Source organism: Rhinopithecus roxellana, chromosome 21 (genome assembly GCF_007565055.1).
Source record: "Rhinopithecus roxellana isolate Shanxi Qingling chromosome 21, ASM756505v1, whole genome shotgun sequence".
NCBI classification, from domain to species: Eukaryota; Metazoa; Chordata; class Mammalia; order Primates; family Cercopithecidae; genus Rhinopithecus; species Rhinopithecus roxellana.
The window spans coordinates 42,018,234-42,045,705 of record NC_044569.1 but is presented as its reverse complement, the minus strand read 5'-3'; the positions used below and the strand labels follow the sequence as shown (position 1 = coordinate 42,045,705).

At 36.0% G+C, this 27,472-nt stretch overlaps 2 protein-coding genes and 1 pseudogene across 5 annotated transcripts in view; 1 reads left to right on the top strand and 2 right to left on the bottom strand.

Moving 5' to 3' along the window:
* SMCHD1 (structural maintenance of chromosomes flexible hinge domain containing 1) overlaps nt 1-27,472 on the bottom strand; it is a 158,369-nt gene that overhangs the window by 26,048 nt on the left and 104,849 nt on the right. For 3 of the 4 annotated variants that reach the window (XM_010353189.2, XM_030926203.1, XM_030926204.1), the window contains 10 exons: nt 27,094-27,209; nt 25,944-26,008; nt 17,801-17,888; nt 16,301-16,432; nt 14,760-14,912; nt 8,771-8,897; nt 8,487-8,606; nt 6,985-7,070; nt 5,648-5,770; nt 2,122-2,312 (listed from right to left, as the gene is read on the bottom strand). In XM_010353189.2, the coding sequence (XP_010351491.1) occupies nt 2,122-2,312; nt 5,648-5,770; nt 6,985-7,070; nt 8,487-8,606; nt 8,771-8,897; nt 14,760-14,912; nt 16,301-16,432; nt 17,801-17,888; nt 25,944-26,008; nt 27,094-27,209 (1,201 nt within the window). The remainder of the gene's footprint in view (nt 1-2,121; nt 2,313-5,647; nt 5,771-6,984; nt 7,071-8,486; nt 8,607-8,770; nt 8,898-14,759; nt 14,913-16,300; nt 16,433-17,800; nt 17,889-25,943; nt 26,009-27,093; nt 27,210-27,472) is intronic. The other variant, XM_030926202.1, reaches the window with a different exon arrangement.
* LOC115895577 lies at nt 3,070-3,187 on the bottom strand (annotated as a pseudogene).
* LOC104654117 (translation machinery-associated protein 7) lies at nt 5,955-6,507 on the top strand. The gene has a single exon (XM_010353188.2). It carries the CDS (start codon nt 5,985-5,987, stop codon nt 6,225-6,227), a length of 243 nt encoding a protein of 80 aa, XP_010351490.1. The 5' UTR covers nt 5,955-5,984; the 3' UTR covers nt 6,228-6,507.

Sequence of the window (27,472 nt, the reverse complement as noted above, 5' to 3'; positions counted from 1 at the left end):
TTTAATTTTAAAAAAGACAATATGGAAAACATGAATATATTACACATCATTTTGATCATATAATCAACTCCCAATCCACCACAAGTGATACTTCTAAATGATCAGCTATTATGCCCTTAGAAATGGAAACAATATTGACCGTATAAAAAATCTACTTGGTTTTATCTGTACCACTACCTTCTATTAGTTTGTATTAACAACATAATAATAGTTTCATTTGACAAGGAAAGAAAAAAAGTAGCCTCTAAAGCTGGTTCCAAATGAGAGTATGAATGACGTAACTGTTCACGTGAAGAGTGGTCACAGAATGACTAGGGGAAGGGGCAAGGCCCAAGACTGAGAAACATATGAGGAAGGCAGCTCTATGTCCCCTGTCTCCCTGTCCTTCCGACACAATAGGAAGAGGAATTGAAGCCAGTAGATGATAACAATGGAATTTCAGAGATGGTAGTTGATTGGGGTGTCAGAGACTTTCCCTTCAACATAGATGTGGAGGAGCTCTAGTTAACTCAATCCCAGTAAGAGAGAGAATACTAGAAACAGAGAGGATAACTCGTTTCTAGAACAAACGTTAGTCTTAAATGTCAAATCCATAATTTCCCTAAATCAAGGATCCTTAACTTAGTCTCCAGGGATTAAAGAGATAAATTAGCCCTCCTGGAGAAAAAAATTCTTCTCACAAAAAGTATTAGGGTGTGAGGGGTACATGCCTCTAGTCGTCCCAGTTACTTGGTAGGCTGAGGCAGGAGGATCACTTGAGCCCACAAGTTTGAGGCTGCAGTGAGCTATGACTGTGCCTGTGAGCAGACACTGCACTCCAGTCTGGGCAAGAGTTAAACCCATTCTCTTAAGTGGGCTGGGCGCAGTGGCTCACGCCTGTAATCCCAGCACCTTGGGAGGCCGAGGTGGGCGGATCACGAGGTCAGGAGATCGAGATCATCCTGGCTAACACGGTGAAACCCCATCTCCACTAAAAAAAATACAAAAAAAATTAGCCAAGCGTGGTTGTAGACGCTTGTAGTCCCAGCTACTTGGAAGGCTGAGGCAGGAGAATGGTGTGAACCCGGGAGGTGGAGATTGCAGTGAGCTGAGATCGCGCCACTCCACTCCGGCCTGGGCGACAGAGCGAGACTCTGTCTCAAAAAAAAAAAAGCATTACCTTTATCAACACAGTAACAATGACCCGTCAGGATTTCCCATGCTGTTCCTTTGAGTACTGACTAGCTGCAGGGTAGCAGATTTTAGAATCCGATAGATCTGAGTTCAACATACAGCTGTTTTGTTTCCTCAATCTATTTTTAGATTCATAAGATGAAATAACAAGTTTACTGACATAGTTAATGAGATCCCATTCTCCTTCAAGTCCTATGCAATTACAGGCTGTGAAAAGCTTTGTTTAGTAATCTGAGAAAATACTGACCAATATTCTGTTATACATTTTTATTTATTTTTTTGTTAGTATTTCCTTCCTGTCTTTAGGTGCATTTTTAAAAGTAGGCCTAATCAGAGTACACATAAAATATAAAAAAGGGCCTGGATGCAGTGATTCATACCTGTAATCCTAGCAGTATGGGAGACTGAGGTGGGAGGACTGCTTAAGCCCAAAAGTTTGAGACCAGTCTGGGCAATATAGCAATAAAAAAAAAAAAAAAAAATTTAGCTGGGCATGCTGGCATGCACCTGTAGTCCCAGCTACTTGGGAAGCTGAGGTGTGAGGGTAGTTTGAATCCAGGGAGGTTGAGGCTGCACTGAGTTGTGATCACGCCCAGCCTGGCTGACACAGCAAGACTGCATCTCAAAAAATAGAAATTAAAAAATTAAAAAATTAAAAAATACAAAGATATAAAATTTTTTATGCCGTGTATACATTACATATACATGTAATGTATGTCTTTGTGTGTATACATTACATATATAAATAACATTTAATTGGCAAATAAAACATAGCCAGCATATGTAATGGAAAATGCCCATTTGTGATGAAGACAAAAATAATGTAGATAATTCAAGTCAATTTTCTGTTTTAGGTATCTTTTAGATAAATCATTTTTAAATTCAAGGCTTTGATAAAAAACAGAAAATATATTTCAGAAAAAACCATTACTTTCACTTTTTTCTAACCTTTTCCAATCTGGAAGAGTCTTCTTATAAATAGAATCAAGGGGCAACACCTGCTGACGACCTTGGGTTTCATCATAGATACGACGTGCAGCATCAGTGGTTAGGGTGACTACACAGTCCATGTCACTTGCCAGATGCCAAGAAATAACCATCGCAGCTCTATCGTCTTCAATTTGTGCTAGATGTGCAATCTACAACCCATTTTCATAAAATCAAGTAAAAAAATATAAAATCCATTTATAAAAATTTGATATTACTTTAAAAGCCCAAGCCTAGGTAACAAAAACTTTTCTGAAACACATGAATTAAAAATAAATTGTCAAGTTGTTAAAAACTTAACTTGAATATATTAAACATTCTATTCTGCTATTAAATTAAAAATTTTTTTTTCTAAAGATTAAACTCCAGTAAAGTTGCAAATGAGCAAATATAAATATTAGGAATTTTTCCTTTTCAGACTGCTCAGGGATGAAATAATTAGAAATTTTATTTGCTAGTAATATATACTTTTTTCACATTTTAACACTCTATAAATGGGATCTGTCTTCTTGGTAAAATAATCATAAAGTACACTTAAATAATATACACATAAAACAATGCAGTTCAATTAAACATATAGTTAATATGCCCTTCCCTTCTAAGTAAATTCTTTACTCCAATATTATAGTATTCCTTTCAGAAAACAAATCTGAACATCACAAATAGGAATTGTTCCTTCTGCTACTCAGGAGGCTGAGGAAAGAGGATAACTTGAGCCCAGGAGGTAGAGGCTGCAGTGAGCCGAGATCATGCCACTGCACTACAGTCTGACAGAGCAAGAACCTGTCTCCAAAAAAAAAAAGATTGTTTCTTTTGTTTCTGTTTCTAGGAACAATGCTTTGGAGCTTACAATAAATAAAAAATTACAAATCCTTGCTTCAGTCACAAGTATTCTTTTTCTTTCCCTCAGATCAGACAGGTAATGTGCCAACAGTGTAACAAGGTTCAACGGTGGCATATTTCACACATGTGCGTGAACACCCAATCATCAACAAGCATTCTTGTTCAAAGTCAAGTCCACCAAGATTGGACTACTGTGGCCAGTATCAAAGCCTAATTCATTGTGCTAGGATGGTGGTGTCTACCCTTTAATCTTACTTGATCTGGTAGCACAAATCCACCCCAGCAATAAGCAATAAGAACATTGTGTGTCACTTTTAGAAACATCAGGCTGGACATGGTGACCCACGCCTCTATTACTAACACTTTGGGAGTTGAGGCAGGCGGATTGCTTGAGCCCAGGAGTTTGAGACCAGCTTGAGCAACATCACGAAACCCCATCTCCACTAAAAATATAAAAAATTAGGGGGTCATGGTGGCATGAAACTGTAGTCCTAGCTACTGGGGTGCTGAGGTGGGAGGATGACCTGAGCTCAGGAAGTCCAGGCTGCAGTGAGCCAAGGTGCATCACTGAACTCCAGCCTGGGCGACAGGAGTGAGATCGTGTCTCAAAAAAAGGCCGAAAAACAAAACACATCCTAACATCTATCCTTATATTCTAATTCTCTAGAAGTTAGTATGAACATGCAAAAAAACCTAGTACATGTAAATGAAAACAATGTTCTAGCCAATGGAGAAAGAATTAGTAGAGGCAAATGAAATGTAAGAAAAAGAAATGGCTTACTTGTGACATTTAGATGTGTTTTGTAAAAGAAATACCATGATACTATCATAAAACCTATTTAGAAGGGCATGTTAATTATAACCATAATATGTTTAACTGAACAAAAAAAAACCTTAAAACTGCTACTAAATCTTCCTCATTTAGAGATGGGATTTCAAGATATTAGGAATTGAGGAAGAAATGTGTAAAATATCTAAGTTACTTGAGGTATTCATGATGTTAAAAACAAATACATTTTGAAGTTTGGGGGAAAAAAGCCTCCCCTTGTTCCTACTATATTTCTACAATTATTTATTCCAGGGTTTTTTTATTTTTTTGAGACAGAGTCTCGCTCTGTCGCCCAGGCTGGAGTGCAGTGGCGTGATCTCAGCTCACTGCAACCTCTGCCTCCCAGATTCAAACAATTCTTCTGCCTCAGTCTACTGAGTAGCTGTGATTACAGGCACATGCCACCACATCTGGCTACTTTTTGTATTTATTAGATACGGGGTTTCACCAGGTTGGCCAGGCTGGTCTCAAACTCCTGATCTCAGATAATGCGCCCGTCTTGGCCTCCCAAAATGTTGGGATTACAGGTGCGAGCCACTGCGCCTGGACTATTCTAGTTTTATAATAAATGCCAGGAAGAGTATTTTTTAAGGAAGCAAGGGAAAAGACTAAGGATGACATGGAAGGATTGCAAACTTTTCTCCTACTGGTTAGGGTAGGGTTTGTACTTCTGAGGGGACAAAAGAGAAACTATGTAAAATGAAATTGCAAAGATTTCCCTCAGATTTTCAAGACATGCAATGGGAAATATTTAAAAAGGAGACTTTAAAATACATTTCTCTTGCTAAAATTTATGTTGGTAACAATTTTACATATTGTGCAAGAATTTTGTATTGGATGGACTATTAAAATGTGGAAACCATATATTTATATGCTTAGGATCAAAGAACTGCTTTTTTCTAAAAATTGGTTCTAAAAAATAACATTTTAAAACATTGTATATTAGCAACTTGTTTTCTAATGTATAAATTTGTATTTAATTTAAATTTAGATTCAATTTTTCAATTTGCAAATCTGAGGTTTGAGTAATAATGTACATGGTTTTGGTCATAAACATTGCTACACATTACCCCCTATTTTCAGTGGGCAGTGTATTTGTGAAGGCATATAAAATAAACTACCACAGATTTTAGAGTCAGAGAGACCTTGAGTCACATCTAAGCTCTGCCTTTAACTATATTTTAACAAGTTATTTGAGCTCCCTGAATTTCAATTTCTTCATGTATAAATGAGAAATACTACAAATAATAGTTCATACGGTGGTTATAAAAGTAGAATATACATGCATAGGCAACAACCAAAGACTCCAGAGTCAGACTACCTGGGGTTTCACCCCGGGCTCTGCCACTTGCTAGCTGTGCAACTCTGAGCAAGTTACTTGACCTCGGTTTTAGCTGGGCACGGTGGCACACGCCTGTAGTCACAGCTACTTGGGGGGCTGAGGCAGGAGGATCGCTTGAGCCCAGGAGGTGGAGGGAGCACTGAGCCATAGTCTTACCATTGCACTCCAGCCTGGGTGACAGACTGTCTCCCCCTCCAAAAAAAGAGCTGCATGACATGAAAGCATCTCTAAGTAAACAATAAGCCTTGAACTAAGACATCTTAACAACTTCTGCCACAGCCCTAAATAGTAATATTACAGATTTCAGTTTTAAGCTCTAACAAATCCCTACTGCAATAATGAGAGCAGGTACTTTATTGGAAAGAAGTAAATTACAAAGAACCTGACACTTTTTTGTCACTTTTAGAAGACCCATTTTAAACAAACAAGATAATAAAATGTACTGCCTCTCCAAAGGCTTAATAAACACAAACCTTTCCCAAAACATCCCCACTGCCTTTAGTATAGTTTGGAAGAGTACATGATCTTCTAGGTTTTTTCTTCAGTTCTTCCTGTTCTGATAGCTTTCTTTTCAGAAGCGCTTCAATGTGTGGCACCTATAATTTATAAAGAAAAATTAACTACAAGACCAATTACTCTTGAACCAGGCAGCCCATAATGACAGTGGAGAAAAATTAACAATTTAGATAACTCAAGAATATAAAGTTGGTAAGTAGGCATTATTTAAAAAAAAAAAAAAAGACAAACTATCAGAAAACACACACACACACAAAGAAAACACAATTTTAGGGGGAAGGGCCGGCAGGCGCCATGTCCGGCCGCGAAGGTGGCAAGAAGAAGCCACTGAAACAGCCTAAGAAGCAGGCCAAGGAGATGGACGAGGAAGATAAGGCTTTCAAGCAGAAACAAAAAGAGGAGCAGAAGAAACTCGAGGAGCTAAAAGCGAAGGCCACAGGGAAGGGGCCCTTGGCCACAGGTGGAATTAAGAAATCTGGCAAAAAGCTGTTCCTTGTACCTGAGGAGATGGTGACCCTTTATTTCATCCTTATTTAAACGTCTATATTCCCTGCCATAACATCTTTTGCCACCTAAAGCTGGAATTAAGTGTTGTCTTGGAGCTGTTGTACATTTAAGAATAAACTTTTGTTAAAAAAAAAAAAAAAAAAATTCTTACAGTGGCTCATTATCTCTTAGTTGTTTTCACTAAGTCATTCCTACCATAACTGTGAATTTAAAGTAAAACCAGCTCAGAACCTTGCCAGAGTCTGCTCTTTGGTCCTAGTTCTACCCTAAACTTTGTATCACCTGAAATTAAACCAACTCATTTGAAAGGGAAAAAAAAAAAAGAACAGAAAACACAATTTTAAAAACCATGATTATAGTAATATAAAGTTCCCACTTCACTGAATTTAAAAAAATCTTAGCGAAGATATACACTACCTATAATAGGACTTCTCTTTGAATCCGAGTTACACATACAAAAGAATATAAATTTTAAAAATCTAGATTGCTTTTTATTTTCTCTTATTTTGTTTACCACCACGTGTATTGGTTATGCACCCTTTTCAAAGCAGTACTTGAACTGATGTATTATTAACTGCATTTATTGGTGTCATTACATTACAAATACAAATTGCAATTTCTTTGAATAGAGCACTCTTTTTGTTAGTCATTTTTAACGTCTAGTGACTAGACTATAATGCACACGTCCTTGTACCCTAAAACAATACTCATAAAATTCCTAATAAAAACTGCATATTGCAGAATGGACTTTAATAAAAAATCTTTCACGTATACTTGGAAACTGTACCTGTTGTGTTGTAGGAATGTCAATATTATGTATTTTTAGTTCATTTCGCAATTGGGCCTCTTTTAATCTTGCTTCTTCAACTTGACCTAAAATTAAAAACAAAAAACTTGCATCAATTTCTGATAGCCCCCAAATCATAGTTTTTGAAAAACATTTTTAAATTCCTTTAGTTTTTTCCTTTTAATGTCTGTTGCTAAAATGAAAACTGATAGGTGACCATTTTAGAAATTCAAAATTAAACTATACATCTTAAGGCTCAATTCTGATACACAAAAATGAGAAAACAAAATTAATGCAACTAAAGGGAGATATGATATACTGCAAACTCCTAGTAATCTTGGATAAGTGACTCAATTCACGAGTATACATAATTTATACATAATTGCACAAGGTTGTTCTCGAACAAAGAAAGACTTTATAAAAACAATTTTTAGTGCTACACAAATGACATATTATCTCATTACTAGATTTAGCTCCTACTATATTCTAAATATCCTTGATCTTGTACAGGCATATACGAAAATGAGTACTTTGAGGCAAGCAGTAAATATTTCTTGGTTAACTTGATCAAAATAACTAACACAAAGTCAAAAACCTTAGCAAAAAAATATGACAAATGAAAAGGGAAGAGATGATAGAGCACAACTCAGAAAATGTCTTGTCTTTCAATTATATGAAACATTATTAAGAATTGCAGCAAACGTAGGCTGGGTGTGGTGCCTCACACCTGTAATCCTAGCACTTTGGGGGGCCAAGGTGGGCGGATCACTTGAGGTAAGAAGTTCGAGACCAGCCTGGCCAACATGGTGAAATCCTGTCTCTACTAAAAATACAAAAATCAGCCAGGCGTGGTGGCGCGTGCCTGTAATCCTAGCAACTTGGGAGGCTGAGGCACGAGAATCACTTGAATCTGGGAGGCGCAGGGTGCAGTGAGTAAGATCACACCACTGCACTCCAGTCTGGGTGACAGAATGAGACTGTGTCTCAAAAAACAAAAACAAAAAAACTGCAGCAAATGTTCTGTGAAGTGACTCAAGAATAATTTACGTATTTCAGTATCAGTGTGTGCTGCCCCAGATACCTCCAAAGTATGACAAACTGCAGATGTCTGAAGTAAAATACATACAGCTCATTAGTCAAATGAAAAATTACATTACACATCACTCCCTTGGTGATATTATCCAGTATCTTTTGCCAGAAGCCAGAGCTAAATATAAACATTATTACTATGTAGAAAGCCTTAAATTTTCCACAGGTCCACATTTCTAACAGAATGTGTCAATTTTTTGTAAGTAAGCAGGATACAAATTTATTTAAAATAAGAAATACTTCATCTTAAGAATTCTCAATGACAGTATCAACCATCATTACCACCTTTCTGCAACATTCTGCATTTTACTTGTGGTTTAGGAAAGTGAAAGCATGTTTGTGTATCACGATTTCACCTCCTGCCTCATCATTCCCCAAAGCATAATTTTTGTCTTGAATACAAAATGACTTACATTTCATTTCATTAAGAAGCTGTTGGCTGGCTTCAAATAAACTTTTATACATAATAATAGACTGAGATAATTGGTCCTTTTCTTTTGTAAGTGCTGCCATTTGTTGCTGCTTCTTAACATCTAAGAAAAAAAATTGAGATAATTTAATGTAAAAACTGACTTTTCTAAAATATGTCATGATGTGATTAAATAGCTAATAAACACCATGTTAATGGAAAGCAAAGCAAGGTTATCTAAAGTATCACTAACAATGGAGTTTAACCATTTATTTCCTAGAAACTTACCATTGTAAAACATGAATGGTAGGATATATGGTTCTAAGGTTCTTGATAAAAGTGGTAGCCGGGGCTCAAATACAATAAAATATTCAGTACTATCCCTTCCAGGACTACTTTCTGCCAGCACCAGACTCTGTACATATAAACAAACAACAGGGGAAAACAAGATTTAAAAAGAAATCTTTCAACATAAAAATGTTACATAACTCATTATGCTCTGTTTTCAAGTAAGTGGTTAATTTTAAAGGCCAAAGGCATAGGCTGATCCTTAAGATTCCACTAAACCATCATCACCACCCACCACTACCCAAGACATAAAACATTTTACCTTCTGGTATTGGTTTGAAAGCCAAATGATCGTATCAATAAACAGCTTATGTGAAAATTATATATAATAAAAAATTTCAAGAAAAAGTTATTTCCTTCACATTAGAAATATTGATGGCTGCTTACAGTTTTGACCTGTAAAATCTTCTTGATTCTAACCTCTAAATTGAAAGCAGCATGAAACAGCTGATAGTGTGAAAGTTAGAAAAACAATCACAAAGCCCAATGCTGAGTTTAAGTTACAGCTGTTACCATGGAAATAGACCCATCAAAGTCCCAGGTGACAGAACAAAAGATTTTGAAAAGCTCTAAAGATTTTTTAAATTGTGTTTTTCTCATTAATGGACAAAAAACCTTTTGATATACTTTAAGACCATAACATATAACTAGTAAATGACACAAATATATTTTTATCTGAAATGATTTTTTTCCACACAATTCTATAGGAAACAATGACAGCAGCTGTTTTTGTTTAGACTATAACAATACAATTTACAAAGAAGCAGTATTTTTAAAAAATCTAAATCAATATGACACTGTAGGTCAATCCATGAAATAAAATTATAAATTATAGCTCACAGACTTTTTCCCAAAGAATATAGAATACAAGCCCACCATTAAACCAATTGCCAGTTTCTGAATGTGGTTTTCAACAGACTTACACAAATGCAAACACGTATTTAAAAAATACTGTTTGCATTTTAAAAATAAGTAACATATACTTTATACTTTAGGAACTTGATTTCAGCACTCGATTTGATCAATTCATGTGAATGTATAGATGCCAATTTAAAATTTATGCATAGTACATTATACTATACTACTCATTCATCGGGTGGTGAATATTTAGTACGTTTACAATTTTTAAACAATTATCTATAATATAGCAAAAATATATCTCCAAATGTTTCTCTGCAAATGTGTTTTCTGGGATGAATAATGAGAAGTACAAGTTTATTTTAAAAGGTAAGTATCAAATTTCCCTCATAAGAAGTTGTATCAATTTATCCTCTCACCAGCAGTGTATGGGAGTGCCAAATTCCCCTTACGCTGGCCAACATTTAATATCAATCATATATTTTTTTCTAAAAAGGAGAATTAAAAAGCAACCACTCATTATTATTTTAACTAATATCTCCCTGAGTGGTATTGAAATCATGCTTCTTATGTTTACACATTATTTATATTTTCTTTTCCATTAACTGCCTGCTCATATTCTTTGCCCATTTATTTTTCTACTGGTTTGTCTTTTTTTTAAAAGTGATTTGCAAGTAGTTCCTTAGGAGGTTTTAGAAATCTGTTCAATATATCAGTCCTCTAATTATATGTATCTAACACACAGTCATGCACCACATAACAACATTTCATTAACAAAGGACCACATGTACAATGGTGGTCCCAAAAGATCATAATACTGCATTTTACTATACCTTTTCTATGTTTAGATACACAAATACTATTACATTAAAATTACCTACAGTGTTCAGTATAGTCACATACTGTACAGGTTTGTAGTCTAGGAGAAATAGGTTATGCTGCTGGGCGTGGTGGCTCATGCCTACAATCCCAGCACTTTGGGAGGCTGAGGTGGGTGGATCGTCTGAGGTCAGAGTTTGAGACCAACCTGGCCAACGTGGTGAAACCCTGTCTCTACTGAAAATACAAAAATCAGCTGGGTGTGGTGGGCACGTGCCTGTAGTCCCAGCTACTCAGAAGGCTGAGGTGGGAGGATTGTTTGGACCCAGGAGGCGGAGGCTGCAGTGAGCCAAGAGTGCACCCATGCACTCCAGCCTGGGTGACAGCGACACTCTGTCTCAAAAAAAAAAAAAAAGGAAATAGGTTATGACATATAGCCTAGGTGTATAGTAGGCTATATCACCTAGGTTTAAATATATGATATTTGCAAAACAATGAAATCACCTGATGATATATTTCTTAGAACATATGCCCATCATTAAGTGATGACATGACTGCATATAGCAAAATTGGTATTTCTCCTCAATTTACTACCTTAAAGACTGTTTTTTCTAATACAGAATCAGATAATAAATCTGATCATCCAGTGTCAACAATTATCAACACATTGTCATTGTTTCTTTTAATTCTGTTTAAGATATGCTTACAGTACATAAAGTGTAACCTTTTTTTTTTTTGAGACAGGGTCTTGCTCTGTCACCCAAGCTGGAGTGCAGTAGCATAATCATGGCTCACTGGAGTCTCAACCTCCCAGGCTTAAGCTATCTTCCCACCTGAGCCACATGAGTAGCCACGGCTATAGGCGTGTGTCACCATGCGTGGCTATTTTTTGTAGAGATGGGATTTTGCCATGTTGCCCAAGCTGGTCTTGAATTCCTGGGCTCCAGCAATCCTTCCACCTTGGCCTCCCAAAGTGTTAAGGTTATAGGCATGAGCTACTGTGCCTGGTGGAAAGTGTAACTTTTAATGTAGTTAAATATAATCTTTTCCTTTTTGTCTTGTTTAAAGAGGAATCTCCTATCTCAAAGTTTTACAGTTTTTAATCCCTGATGCATACCTACCAAGAAAAAAGGATAAACAGAATAACAGAAATGAAGAGAACTGAAGAGTCCCAAAGTGGATCCAAGTATAAACGGAAATTTGGCATATGAGAAACAAACAAATGCATATCAGAATGAAACTTGAGACACTACCATCAGAAACGTCCAGCTCATGTAGGCAAATAATACAGTGAATCTGAATAGCACAATTAACAAACCTGAGCAACTACAAATTTAGATTGTAACTTTAAACAAAGCAATAACGTGGAACATTTACAAATACTGGTTGTGCTCTGGGCCAGGGTTTCCTAAACTTCCCTAATAAGAATCACCTGCTTGTTAAGAATCACCTGCTTGTTAAAAATCAGATTTTAGAGCCCTGCTCCAGACATACTAAATCAATATGTGAGGCAGGAGCCAAGAAGGACTTGAGTTTTCTATTTATTCAGTGAGATATCAGGGACCTCTAGTGGTAAGAGTACATTTACATGCATGATGTGAAGAGATTTTTATATACAGCTGCTGGGGAATAACCAAATCTCTGTCTGAATCTCAGGAGTATATACAGCAGGCTTACCAATTTCAAATGACTACAAGGGGGCCAAGAAAACTGGACATAGCTAAATAGGAAAACAGGTAAAGTGGACTAGATGTCTTCTTCCAATACAAACCCACTCTGCATGTTAAGTATGTCTCTCCACTCCCCTTTGTTTTTCAATGTGGTTTTCATTACCTAATTTTTGTTAGAGCACAAGAAAATTTTACTTTATTCTTCACTATAATAAAAACAGAAGAACAAGTGTGAATATAAGTGGTAAATATATACGTCCTCAATGTCAATAAATGAAAAGAAGTGGCATGGAAGTGGCTGACTGGAAACCAGATGTACTGAGAGGAGCAGTCACTGTTCAGGGTGAACACACAGTTGGCTAAGACAATCCTCACCCAGTGTTGCCAGATCTTTAGATTTTACCAAGTAAATTAGAAATGCAGAGTTTTATTTAAAAACTCCAGAACTTTAAATGTTGGAAATTAATTAAAATGAAAATGCTGTATTGGTCAGCCACTGCCAGACCAACTGACAAGTCTTCAGGCGAGGTATAGCTTGCAGGCTTCTACTGTATAAGCCTAATTTTACTGAAACAATGTGATGTTGCAATGAGTTAGACACAGAAATGAACAACAACAAAAATACAAGAAAAGGTAACATTTCATATCTATTAGTACTGTTAGAATTACTGATAAAGATATCAAGAAAATTAATGGATTTGAAAAAGGGTCAATAAAATCCAGATATATCAAAAATTAAAGAAATAAGGATATCAGAGATAGCACTGTGAATATGATCTGCCCCTCCAATATAAAGAAAGGAAAGTTCTGAAAACAAAACAAAAAAACACCTCGGGAAAAAGCACTTATATACCAAAGAGCACTAATATTTTTAGGCCGGGCACGGTGGCTCAAGCCTGTAATCCCAGCACTTTGGGAGGCCGAGACGGGCGGATCACGAGGTCCGGAGATCGAGACCATCCTGGCTAACACGGTGAAACCCCGTCTCTACTAAAAAGACAAAAAACTAGCCGGGCGAGGTGGCAGGCGCCTGTAGTCCCAGCTACTCGGGAGGCTGAGGCAGGAGAATGGCGTAAACCCGGGAGGCGGAGCTTGCAGTGAGCTAGATCTGGCCACTGCACTCCAGTCCGGGCGACAGAGCGAGACTCCGCCTCAAAAAAAAAAAAAAAAAAAAAAAAAATATACTATATATATATATATATATGTATTTTTTTTTTTAAGAAAAAAATGAAAATTCAAAAAGAAATGGTCAGTAAACAATCTTAGAAAGATTAAAGCCAAAAAATGTTCAACCTTAGTAGTGACAAAAATAAATTTGTAATCAGATATTTGGTTAGAATTTTTAAAACTGCTCACATATATAGTGTTGCTAATATGAGTAAGATGGACATATACTTCTGGCAGGAATATAAACTGAAGAGCAATTGGCAATAACTACCAAAAGGTTTAAAATATGCATATCCTATCTCTAACACATTCTGCTTCTAGTAATTTCTTAAAGAAATAATATATACAAAAAGATATATAGTCATCCCTCAGTATCTGTGGGGTACTAGTTCCAGGACTCCCAGAGATACTCAAATCCATGCACACTCACAGTCCCTGATACAAATGGTGTAGTATTTGCATACAGCCTATGCACATACTCCATATACTTTGAATCATCCCTAGATTACTAGTAACAACTAATAAAACGCTATGGAAATAGTTGTTGTATTGTGTATAGAATACTGACAAGAAAAATGTCTGTATGTATTCAGTACAGATGAAATTTTTTTCCCAATTATTTTTGAATCTACAGATGTGAAACCCATGGATATGGGGGGCTGACTGTACATAGAAGAAAGCTAATGGAAGCACTGTTGATAAAAACAAACTTTAGAAAATAAATAAATTTCACTAAGGATTGATCAAATAAATGGTGGTCATTAACGTACAATGATGTAGGCTTACTTTTACTGAGAATATATTAGAGATGTTAAACCAGAAAAGATTGTTATAAAGGCACAATTCTATTAATGAAATTTTACACCCTCCGAACATGTATATAAATCATATACACACATGGTATGCAGGCAGCATTAGTGTATATGCCGAAACTCTGGAAGGTAATACGAAATTGCTAATCATCTATTATCTCTGACAGGTGACAATATCTTGATTATTTATGGAAGTTCTTGCATCGTGTATTTTTAAAATACAAATAAAATTATTTTCATTTTAGAAAAAAATGAGTAACAAATATAAGTTGTTTAATTAAAATTTACCTGGGCTACATTTTTTGTTTCTATCCACATAATGGCAGCTTTTCAATGAAACATAAAATATCACGTATCGTCAATGAAGTTAAAAACAACTAGAATCAGAAAAAGCTGTCATCCCATAGGAAAAATGGGAGTCTTACTTATAAAGATCCTGGGTTCAATTTGTAATAGCAAAATCAGAAAATATTTCAGCTGACTTTCCAATTTAGTGCTATGATTAGAACATCTTCATAGCTATACAAAAAAAAAGGTGTCAATATGGTGGTTAAAAACATTAAATACAGAAATCCTATCTACCAAAAGATATAAAAAATTTACCACGATTTCAGCTGAACCATTCACAAAAGGGAATTCAAGTGTTCTAACTTTCCCGATAAAGAGTGGGGTATCAGTATCTTCCTCATTAGAGCCTTTAATGGTGGCTATTATAGTGCCAACCAAATCAATTCCAGTATGGTTGTTGTAGTCATCCTTAAAACAAAAAATGGAAAACAATCAGAGAAAATGATCAGAAGAGTAAACCCAGAGAAGAGCATGTACAAATCAGAAACAAGACATAGAGCCCCCAACATTAAATTATCTGTATCTTTCTTAATCTAAGCACAGAATTCAGTTCTAAGTTTGAGCGTTCCACAGGCAAGAAATAGTTCCAGAAACTATAAAAGAACAAGAGACTTCCACCTAATACAACAGTTCCTACCTTACTAAATTACAAAGACTCCCATTTTAAAATATCACCTTTTCATATACATTTAGCACCTACTGATGTGAAAAGTAATTAATAAAAAGTTATTATAAACTTGTAGTGACTTTATTTTATTAACACCAGCAGCATCTGTATACATTTGAAAACCAATAGGCCTATATGTGTTTCACACAATGTTTGGTGCTTATATGAGATTCAAAGACCCTTGGAGTAATTCTATGGCACTGTTGACCCCAACAAGATGTTTTGGGAAAAGAGGAGATGTCTGGGGAAGAATAGCCAATCATCTAAAACAGGAAAATAAACTGGAAGTAGGTAAGTATCCCACCAACCAAATTTTCCATACAGGTGCAGTCCCACTACTGTGTTTTACATGTTTTTGTTAGTATTTTTGACAGCTGTGTTGCTGCTTACGCTTCATGAAATCAGCAGCCTTGGAGGAGCTCTGATTTTCTTTCTTAAATATGAGCAGTCATCAGAGCAGATCACTTCAAAACAAAACAAAACAAAACTTATGTCCTTCTGTCCCCTCAGTGAACTGGACATTGAAGAGTCAATACAGTTCACACTCATTCGTGATATATACACGAAAAAGGTGAGTAAAGGTATGTATTAGGAAAGGTAGCAGCTGGGTGTGGTGGTTCACAGCTATAATCCCAGCACTTTGGAAGACTGAGGCAGGAGAATAACATGAGGTCGGGATTTCAAGACCAGCCTGGGCAACAAGGCAAAACCCCACAGAAAAAAATTTAAAACTAGCCAGGTGTGGTGCTATGCAACTGTGGTCCCAGCTTCCCAGGCGGCTGAGGTGGGAGGATTGCTTGAGGCTGCAGTGTGCTATGATTGTGCCACGGCACTCTAGACTGGGTGACAGAACAAGACCCTGTCTCAAAAAAAAAGGTAGGCAGATTGAGATTTCTGCATTTTGAGTCAGTTCTGCTTAGTATATCTGAATTCATTTTATGTATAATGTTATATATTCTCTATTTGTATTCAAATACAAAGATATTTACAAATATTTACATCTGCACAAGTTTTCTCTATAACCTTAATCGGAGTAATTGACAGAATCCACAAAAATAATTTTGTACCCTAAAATCAAAGATAATTTTTCTTGTTACCCTTTGTAGTTTTGGAAGAAAATAAACATTACCGTGATACTAAGATGTAGATCTCTGACCAAGGTCCTACTGGCAACTGAGCGAACATTAGAAACAGCTGGTGTAGGTGGTTTAATTTTAGGTACTAACTTCACAGGTTGATTAGGCAGGACTTCAACTATAACCTTAAAAAAATAAAAGAGACATTCTGATTAACAATATATTGATGCTTTAGTATTTAAGAGGAAGGGAAGACATAACAATGGCACATACTAAATAAAATTAAATGTTACCTTCTAAAATTTATTTCTATTAATCTTTTAAAAGTAATCAATTTGCTTTTAAAATTCAGCATAAAAGTTAGGTCAGGTTAATTTTTGGATGTTTACAGCCATCTCTAAGAACAAACTTAGAGGTATTAAAAAACATAGGTAATTAAAAAAATTAGTATATCAACAGTTGTTTGTTTGTTTTTTTGAGACAGAGTCTCACTCTGACACCCAGGCTGGACTGCCATGGCCGTGATCTCTGCCCACTGCAACCTCCACCTCCAAGGTTCAAGCGATTCTCCTGCCTCAGCTTCCTGAACAGCTGGGACTACAGGAGTGCGCCCACCACGCCCAGCTGATTTTTGTATTTTTAGCAGAGGCGGGGTTTCACCCTATTGGCCAGTCTGGTCTCGAACTCCTGACTTCAAGTGATCTGCCCGCCTCAGCCTCCCAAAGTGCTGGGATTATAGGCGTGAGCCACTGTACCCAGCCTATACCAACAGTATTAAATGTAGATGATGTATATTTAAACTACCTTGAATATCACTATCCAGAATCCTAATAACTGAAATACTATTTATTTTTAATTTCTAACTTTTATTATTCTAAAAATTTTATCTTAGATTCAGGGGGTGTATGTGCAAGTGTGTTACATGAGTATTATTGCAGGATGCTGAGGTTTGGGCTTCTAATGATCCCGTCACCCAAGTAGCAAACACAGTACCTAATAGGTATTTTTTCAACTCTTGCCCACCTCCCTCTCTCCCCCTCTTTTGCAATCCCCAGCATTCACTGTTCCCATCTTTGTGTCCGTGTGTACCCAATGTTTAGCTCCCACTTGTAAGGGAGAACATGCAGTACTTGGTTTTCGGTTTCTTAGTTAATTTACTTAGGATAATGGCCTCTATCCACATCCATGTTGCTGCAAAGGACATAATTTCGCTCTCTGTTATGGCTATGTGAAATGTTACTAATATTTTCCATGCATGGTTGATATGAGCAACTTTATGACACTACACACTAAAATGCTGAGTCTTTGATATAAAGAGAAATGGAAATGTGACTCCTGTAACAGGTCAAATTATTGGACAAATTTAAACATTCTATACTAATTTTCCTGAAAATTGAATTATTTATATTTCACATCCAATAATCACTTTTAAACAAAATATTTCATTCATAAACTAAATGAGAAAACATGAAGCTATTTCATTTAATGCAGAACCAAGGGGAAAAAAAAGAAAACGTAAAGCTAACTGTGGTATATTAAAAAAGTAAGCAAACCTGTTCACTGTTGAGAATATTTGTTTTATCCATCATAAAACCAAACTGGATACAATATGTCCCCACTTTATTAGGAATTACTTTATCCCTAAATTTAAAAGAAAGTTAAGATTACTGACAAAGTTTGTATAGAGGGGGAAGGAATTCAAAGAGTCAACATTTCTGTTCTTTCCACAAAAATAAATGAGTAGGAAGAATAGAACTACTAACACTATATTGACCTTCATTCATTCAACAAATATTTCTTGCTAATTCCGAGGTTCCTCTTACCTGTACATTCTTTTACAAAACATCCAGAACAAAAGTGCTGGATATGGTAAAAATTGAAAGAACAGGAATATGAAGTTGAGAAAGCAGTAAATACATCACAAATGCTGATATGTCAAGTAAATTTTGCTTCATTTCTACTTTATAAATTTCTAAGCGACAGTTTTGTATTTCAAAATTATAGAACATCCTGCTGCTCTTCTATGTAACTTTATTTCCATTCAAGTACTATTTGAAATATTTATGTATACAAGGCATTTACTGTGAATCAATCATCAATAACGAACTCAGTGCCTAAGAAGAGGTACACTTATTAACCTATTTTGGTCACACTTTACCACAATGAAAACATGAATAATATTCTACAATATGTGCGACGTGGCTCATGATCCCTAGGGTAGCTTTTGCATGTCATTCATATTCTCAAAATACCGGCTCAATGCAGTACAAAGCACAGGTTTTGAATACGTACTTCAATTCAAATCCCGGCACTGTAACATCTATGCAACCTTGAAGAAAATTATTTGACCTTTCTCTATATTGTTTTCTCTGAGATGGTAATTCCTAAGAAAGTTATACTGAAAATTTAAACAAGGCTGGGCGCAGTGGCTCATGCCTGTAATCCCAGCAATTTGGGAGGCTGAGGCAGGCGGATCACTTGAGGTCAGGAGTTCGAGACCAGCCTGGCCAACATGGCGAAACCCCATCTCTACTATTAATACAAAAATGAGCCAGGCGTGGTGGTGCATGCCTGTAGTCCCAGCTATTCAGGAGGCTGAGGCAGGAGAATCACTTGAACCCGGAAGGCAGAGGTTGCCGTGAGCCGACATCACGCCACTGCACTCCAGCCTGGGTGACAGAGTCAGACTCTACCTCCAAAAAGAAAGAAAACAGATTTCTGCTTCCAAATGGCAGGCCAACCCTTCATGATGAAAACAGCTGTACAAAAAAAAAAAATTGCTTGAAAATGTTCAAGAGTTAACAAGCTGAAGTAAAAAATAACTTAGTAGAATATAAGATAGAATGGAGGCCCTGCGAGATGAATTTCACATTTAAGGATGCTTTAGTCCTGGGAGTAAATTCTAGCAGTACAGGTAAACCTAAAGCAGACCAGCTTGCAAAAGAAATGCAACTTGGCTTTTAATCATGTCAATCTCTGAAACTGAACTGAAGTGGTAATAGATGGGTAGTGGCCCAGACAATGGACAGAAGCAAATGTAACATACTCTTATCCTACATATCTAATTATTTCTATAAATATTCATAAATAAAACGTCTAGTACAGCAATAACAGAATCACCAGATACATGAAGGACAGAACTAGAATGAAAACCAACAGAAACCAAGAGAAAATCACAACAGACCTAAAGGAACTCTAGGCAGACTTTAATACACAGATTAACTAAAAATGTCAAACAGAAATTGGCAACTGAAGGAGGGATTTAACAGAAAATTAGATGTCACTGAAGAGAGAATTAGTTAACTGAAGATAGTTCAAAGTAATCATCTAGAAGGAAGAGAGGCAAAAGAATGGTAAAATTTTTTAAAACTGAAGACCACGAAATCAAAGCCCATGAAAACCAAGCAGGATGTAAAAAAGAAATCCACACAGACATATAGTAAAACTGTTGGGCAGGGGAAGGGGTGGGGGCAGGGGAGAAAACAACCACAAAATAACCAAAGGAGGGAAAATACATTTTTATTTTAAACAATAATGAGACTGACAACATAATGATGAGAAGAGAGTGAAGGATGGCGGTAAGAAATTGCTGACCTTGAATACCATATGCAGTAAAAATGTCCTTCAAGTATGAAGGTGGAATAAAGATATTTTCAGGTAAAAATAACATATATACATCACCAACAGACATACTGAAGGAACTTCCTAAGATGGAAAACAATACCAGATGAAAGCCTTGAGTTAAAGATTAACATAAAGGATAAATGAATAAATCTAAATAAACACTGATTATAAGCGATAAAAATGATGCCTTGATAGGTTTAATATGCACAACAAAAAAGGCATGTAAACTGGGAGAAGGGAATGGAAGTAAACGTTCTAAGATCCATGCACTGCTCAAGAAGGTAAAAAAATACAAATTATTACTAGATATTGCTATGTCAAGTATACATGTTACAAATCTCTAAGGAAATCACTTGGAGAACAATGAAAGATGGTATAACTACCAGAAAATGACTATTAGAAACAATATATCAAAAAGAAAGAAAACAGGAAAGAGAAGGGAAAAAAGAATTGGATCACACAGAAAACAAAACAGATCTAAAACCAAGTAAATTGGTATATGTAAGACCTAAACTTTCGATGAGAAGACAAAGATTATCAGGAAAAAAATCCAATAATGCAATTTACAAAAGATACACTTAAAAGAATATATATATATATGCAAACACTAACTCTCATGATTCCCAAAGTGGCTTTTGCATGTCATTCACAGAGAAAGTTGGTATACTGTTACCAAAGTAAACTTTAAGGCAAAAAACATTACTAGAGAAAAAGAATACTTCATAATAATAAAAGGTTTAATTTGCAAGAAAAATATAATAATTAAGTCTGTATGTACCTAATAACAAAGCCTCAAAATACGTATTTTTTCTCTTATGTAAACTAAGAGAAAAAACAGACAAACCTTCATTCATACTTGGAGATTTACTACACTGCTAGGTAAAACAGACAAAAAAATATAAACGATATAGAACACTGTACCTCAAATGCAAAAATCACATTATCATCTAGTATATTTGGAACATATGCAAAAACTGACTGTATACCCAGCACAAAAACAAATAACAATTTCAAAGGACTGAAATCATACAGGGTAGACTAAATTTCACAATTCAGTAAACATCTGAATAAGCCATGGGTCAAAGGATGAAATCACAATGAAAATTAGAAAATATTTTAATCCAAGGCTGGGCTCAGTGGCTCATGCCTGTAATCAGCACTTTGGGAAGCTGCAGTGGGAGGACCGCTTGAGACCAAGAGTTTGAGACCAACCTGAGCAACATAGTGAGGCCCTCATATCTACCAAATTAAAAAAAAAAAAAAAAAAACTTAGCTGGGTGTGGTGGTATACACATCTGCAGTCCTAGCTACTAAGGAGGCTAAGGTGGAAGGATTGCTTGAATTCAGGAGTTCAAGCCTGTAGTGAGTTATCATCACACCATGGCCCTCCAGCCAGAATGAAAGAGCAAGACTCTGGTTCAAAAAAAGAAAAAACAATTTTTGACCCAAATACTAATAAAAATAAAATATATAAAACTTGTGAATGCTATTAAAGCTATGCTTAGAAATGTACAGCTCTACATGCATATACACATATACATGTCGTGTGTGTGTGACCAAAATAAATGAGCTAAAAAACCTTCTCAAGCAGTTTTAATAAAAGAACAAATGAAATGCAAAGGAATTAAATGAAATTAAATAATAAAACATATAAAATATATTTTAAAAGCCCAAAGTTTGTTCTTTAAAAGATCTAAAAAATTGAAATCTCTTACTAAGATTAATCAAGCCACAAAGAGAGTACAAATAGTGTCAAGAATGAGAGATCACACATCTCACAGAAAATAAACAGAACAGTAAGAAGAACAAATCTGAAAATTTAGATAAAATTGACAGTCTGATAGCCAGGCGTGGTGGTGCACGCCTGTAGTTCCAGCTACTTGGGAGGCTGAGGCAGAAGAATCACTTGAACAGGGAGGTGGAGGCTTGCAGCGAGCTGAGATCATGCCACTGCACTCCAGCCTGGGAACAGAGTGAGACTCTGTTTCAAAAAGAAAAAAAAAAGAATATAGTTTGACAATTACAAGATATCAAAACTGAGCAAGAGACAGGAAATACAAATAGTTCTGTAACTTCTGAATTTGAACAAACTGAATCCATAACTAAAATCTTTCCCCCACAAAAACACCAGGCTCAGATGGCTTCACTGATGAATCTATCACCATTTAAGGAAGGAATAATAACACTCTTATGTAAGATCCTTCTAAGAATAAACCAAGACTGAGGGAAAATTTCTACTTCTGTGAGGCCTACATGATGGAGACAACAAACTAAGAATTTGTAAGAAAGAAAATGCAAGTTAATTTCAAACATCAAGGTAGATGCAAAAATCCTAAGAAAATATTACCAAAACACCTCTATCAATATATAAAAATAATACAACATGATAAAATTGGGTTTATTCCAGGAATTGCAAGGTTGGCTGACCATTCTGAAAACTAATGTACTACAATTACCACATTAAAAAGTAAAGGAACAAAGTCTTAAGGGATTTTTTTTAATTAAAGGAAAAATATCACATATTGCTTCAACAGATGAAATCTAAAGTCAATTTATAATTAAGACTTAGAAATGAACAGTTTGATAAAAGACTTATTAAGACTCAGAAATGAACAGTTTGATAAAAGAAAAACTCTAAAAGCAAACATCACACTTAGTGGTGGAATGATGAAATGTTCCCTTTGAGATTCAAAACCAGATTAGGATGATCACTCTCATCATGTCTATTTAACATTTTGCTGTAAATCCAAGATGCTGTGGTATGAAAAGAAAAAGAAAACACACGGCCGGAAGCGGTGGTTCACGCCTGTAATCCCAGCGCTTTGGGAGGCCCAAGCGGGCGGATCACAATGTCAGGAGATCGAGACCATCCTAGCTAACATGGTGAAACCCTGTCTCTACTAAAAATACAAAAAATTAGCTGGGCGTGGTGGCAGGTGCCTGTAGTCCCAGCTATTCCAGAGGCTGAGACAGGAGAATGGCATGAACCCGGGAGGCAGAGCTTGCAGTGAGCCGAGACCGCGCCACTGCACTCCAGCCTGGGTGTCAGAGCGAGACTCCGCTTCAAAAAAAAAAAAAGAAAAAGAAAATACACAAAAACTGGAAAATAACAAACCAACTATTATAAATCACAGATATTTTTATTAAATCCCAAAGAATCTACAAATAAAATTAGAGCCAGGAGTGGTGGCTCACATCTGTAATCCCAGCACTTTGGGAGGCGGAGGTGGGTGGACTGCTTGAACCCAGGAGTTCAAGACCAGCAATGAGACCTTGAGTCCACAAAAATTAAAAAATTATCCAAGTGTGGTGGTGTGGGCCCGTAGTCCCAGCCAGTTGGTAGGCTAAGGCAGGAGGGTTGTTTGAGCCCAGGAGTTTCAGACAAGCCCAGACAACATAGTAAGACCCTGTCTCCACAAAAAATGAAATAATAAATCAGGTGTAGCGGTGTGGGTCTGTAGTCCCAGCTTCCTGAGAGGCTGAGGTAGGAAGAGTGCTTGAGTCTGGGAGGTCAAGGCTACACTGAGCCATGACTGCACCACTGCACTATAGCCTGGGTGACAGAGTGAGACCCTGTCTCTAAATAAATAAATAAATTAATTAATTAAAATAAAATAAGAAATAAAGGAGTTTAACAAAGATAACTGCTACAAGGTCAATATACATAAATCAACTGCATCTCTATAACCAAAAACAACAGAAAATAAAAATGTTTCAGGAGATACCATTTTCGATGGACCTCATGTGATCTGCCTGCCTCTGCCTCCCAAAGTGCTGGGATTATAGGTGTGAGCCACCGCACTATACATTAAAAAAAAAAAAAAAAAATCAATTCCACGTTTAACTGTACAAAAAGAACACAGCAAACCTAAAGTGCCATACTTAGAAAGGCCTGCTTGTAAGACAGGCCCTTGGCAGACATCTGTGAGTTTAGATTTCAGGAGGGTTCTGACCTTTAACTGATACGAGTGGTTCACATTGCCTAAACCACTGTGCTAATATAGCTGATGCTACACACTTGCCTTTCTTCTGAAAATCTGGTATTTGCTAGGCAGAGGCTGCCTATGTGACCACACCCTAACAAAAACCCTGAATGCTGAGTCTCTAGTGAGCTTCCCTGGTTGACAACATTTTATACGCACTGTCACAATTTATTGCTGGGGAACTAAGCACATACTCTGTGACTTCACCAAGACAGAATCCTTGGAAAGCTTCCTCTGTGTCTGGTTTCCCTTGGACATCACCCCATGAGCTTTTTACCTTGCTCATTTCACTTTGAATCCTTTTGTTTCAATAAAACATAGCTATGAGCCCAACTATATATTAAGTCCTGTGAGTCCTCCTGGTGAATCATCAAACCTGGCATTGGTCTTGGGAACCCCCAACACAATAATATAGTAGAATGTGTTGATGACCTAAATATAAGAGAAGACTTAAACAGGACACAAAGAAGATCAACTATAAAAAAGCTGATTAACACATTTGCTCATATAAAAATTAACCATTGCTGTTCAAGATATCATAAAGTGAGAAAGCAAGCCACAGGACAGGCAAAGATGTCTAACAAAAGGCTTACATTTCTAATATATAAAGAACTCCTACAAATTAATATAAAAAAAAATACAAAAGTTGTTCAGATACTCAAAAAAGGCACTCCACAAAAGGTAATCTAAGTGGCCAATAAATATATGATAAACAGGGAAATGCAAATTAAAAGTAAGTGTGATGCCACTCTATTACATGTCCACCAGAAGATTACACCTGAAAAGACCCACAAAACCATGTTGGGAAGGGCTGGGCGCGGTGGCTCATGCTTGTAATCCCACCACTTTGGGAGGCTGAGGCAGGCAGATGGCTTTGAGCCCAGGAGTTCGAGACTAGCCAGAGCAACTTGGTGAAACCCGGTCTCCACACACACACAAAATAAATAAATAAATTTGCTTAGCATGGCAGCACATTCCTGTAGTCCCAGCTACTTGGGAGGCTGAGGCATGGGGCTCGCTTGAGCCAGGGAAGCAGAGGTTGCAGTGCGCCACTGCACTCTAGCAAGGCTCTGTGTTAAAAACAAATAAACCCTCAAGCTACTCAAGTTAAACATACACATCCATGTTTAACATATATATTTAACATCTAACATACACATCTATATATAAATATACACATCTATGAACTTATGACCCAGCAATTTTACTTTTATATGAGCACCAGTGTTATAAACATTATTTGTAATAGCCCAAAATTGAAAATGCAAATAGCCATTAACAGAATGGAAAATTGTAGTGTGTTCATACAATGGACTTCTATACAGCAATGGAAATTAATGAACTTATAGCTATACGCCACAGAATCTCATGATGGTGAGTGAAAGAAGTCACATGCAAAAGAACATAATTGTATATCAAGTTCAAAAATGGGCACAACTAAATCAGAGACTATAGAGATGTATGCTAATACAAACGGAACTCTAAATAAGACCAAATCAGGACAGGGTTTGTGGTATGTGCATGTGTGTGTCTACACGAGTGTGTGCGTGGCATGCACAACAGGAAGGAAGACAGTAATAACTGGAAGAGGTAAGGGGTGGAGCGTCCATGATTGGTCCTTTACTAGTCTGAAAAAGCACTGAACAAATATAATGAACATTTTGACCCTACTGATGATAAAGGATTTTCAAAGAAACTTAAGACATAATCTTTTCAGATTTGAAAATGGAGGTCTAGAATGAAGCAGCAACATGCTCAAAGCCACAGAAATGTTAAAAGCCAGTCTAATCTTTATAGAAACCTCGTATATAATAAAAAGTTATAAAGTGCACTGACAACGTAAAAGATCTTCTGATGGCTTCTATAGTTTCAAAAGCAAATACAATCACAATTTACAAAGCTTAAAACTAATTTAACGCTTAAAAACGAAAACACACCTTTTCCCAAAAAACTGACAAAAATTTCGAGACATTAATATTTCTATTTGATCACAAATTACTTTTCGTCAGGTGAGCCCACATATCTCTCCAGGGTTGAATTACTTTGCAACAAGATATGTATTCAAAATATGAAATGTTTTCAGAAATACCTGAAATAGAAGCAGCCATCTTCCTTGTCATTATCTTTTATTTTATTACAACTAAATGTTTCTGCCTAGAAAGGGGAGTAGGAGAGAAGGGGAGAGGGGAAAATGACAAAATTTAACATAGTATACTTAGGAGGAAAGCTTATTATATACCTACACTGAATGTGTATCTGGATTCCATTTATAAACATACAGGTATATATATACATGTATATATCTTCATAATACATGTAAGGTACAATGTGAGATTAGTGACAGTGGAAAGACACCCCATTATTAAAAGACACACAATAGAACTTTACGGTGATATTACTTTAAGATAACATCAACTTGGCTGGACTGATGGCCCAAATTAAGCAAGCAAAGATTTAGGATTAATTAAACAAGATAGTTTCCAAAACCAATGATCAAAATGAACCATAAATGTTGAAGTCGATTATTATATCAGGACCCTGATAAACTTTAGTTCCCAATTTTAGATTTATTTCAGATCTGCATTGTCCAGTATGGTAGCCAATGGCTATATGTGGCTACTGGGCACTTGAAATGTGACTGGTCTGAATTGATATACAGTGTAAAATAAACACCAAATTTCATAGACTCGGTAAGATAAAAGAATGTGAAATCCCAGCAATAATTTTTAAACTATTGAATATCTGTTGAAATGGTAACTTTTGATATATTAGGTTAAAAACTCTAGAATTTTACTTATTTCTTTTTAGCTTTTAAATGTAGCTACTAGAAAGCTGAAACACCAGGTGTGATCTTTCTACTGGACAGCACTGTTCTAGACCCTCCACTCTCTTTCAAGCAGTCTATCAATCCTATCTCTTTACTATCTCATTTTCTATATTATCCCCTCATATTTAATAGCTTCTGCCTTGTGCTACTGTCCTTCAGATGAAATAATTTTATTATGTAGGCATCTTAAAATGTTAAGAAAAATCACAATGTAGACTACTCTTTTTCAATAGCATCAACTGTCAATTTTGAAACATAGACTGATGTAATTTCTTTAACTCCAAGGAATGAATTGAATTAACTTCCATTTCTCAAATTTATATAACATTATATATTTACATTAAATGAGATTTAGTTTTAAGTTAAATGTAAGAACCATTTTTAACTTCAAAAAATGCTTCCCATGACTCACATTTGCTGGGGGTCGGTTCCCACTGGTAGATAGCTTCCACATTTTCATGGAAATACGTGCTGGATTAATATTTTTAATGACACTGTCATCTTCAGAAATAACACTAATCATAAAATCTGTCATGGTAAACATCAAAAAATTATTTTCTTTCTAGTTCAATTAATGGATATGGTTAAATAATTGCATGCCTTAAAGCAAACATCTTATTTAAATGTTTAAAGCATACATGTTATTTAAATGTTAATACAATTCTGATGAAGAAATGTATAAATTCTAGCATACAAGACCAAAAAGACTAGAATGTATACTCAGCAACTTAAGAGTTACGCCAACTGGTCATAGCACCATATGCTTTATGTATTCCAAGAACAGAATATTT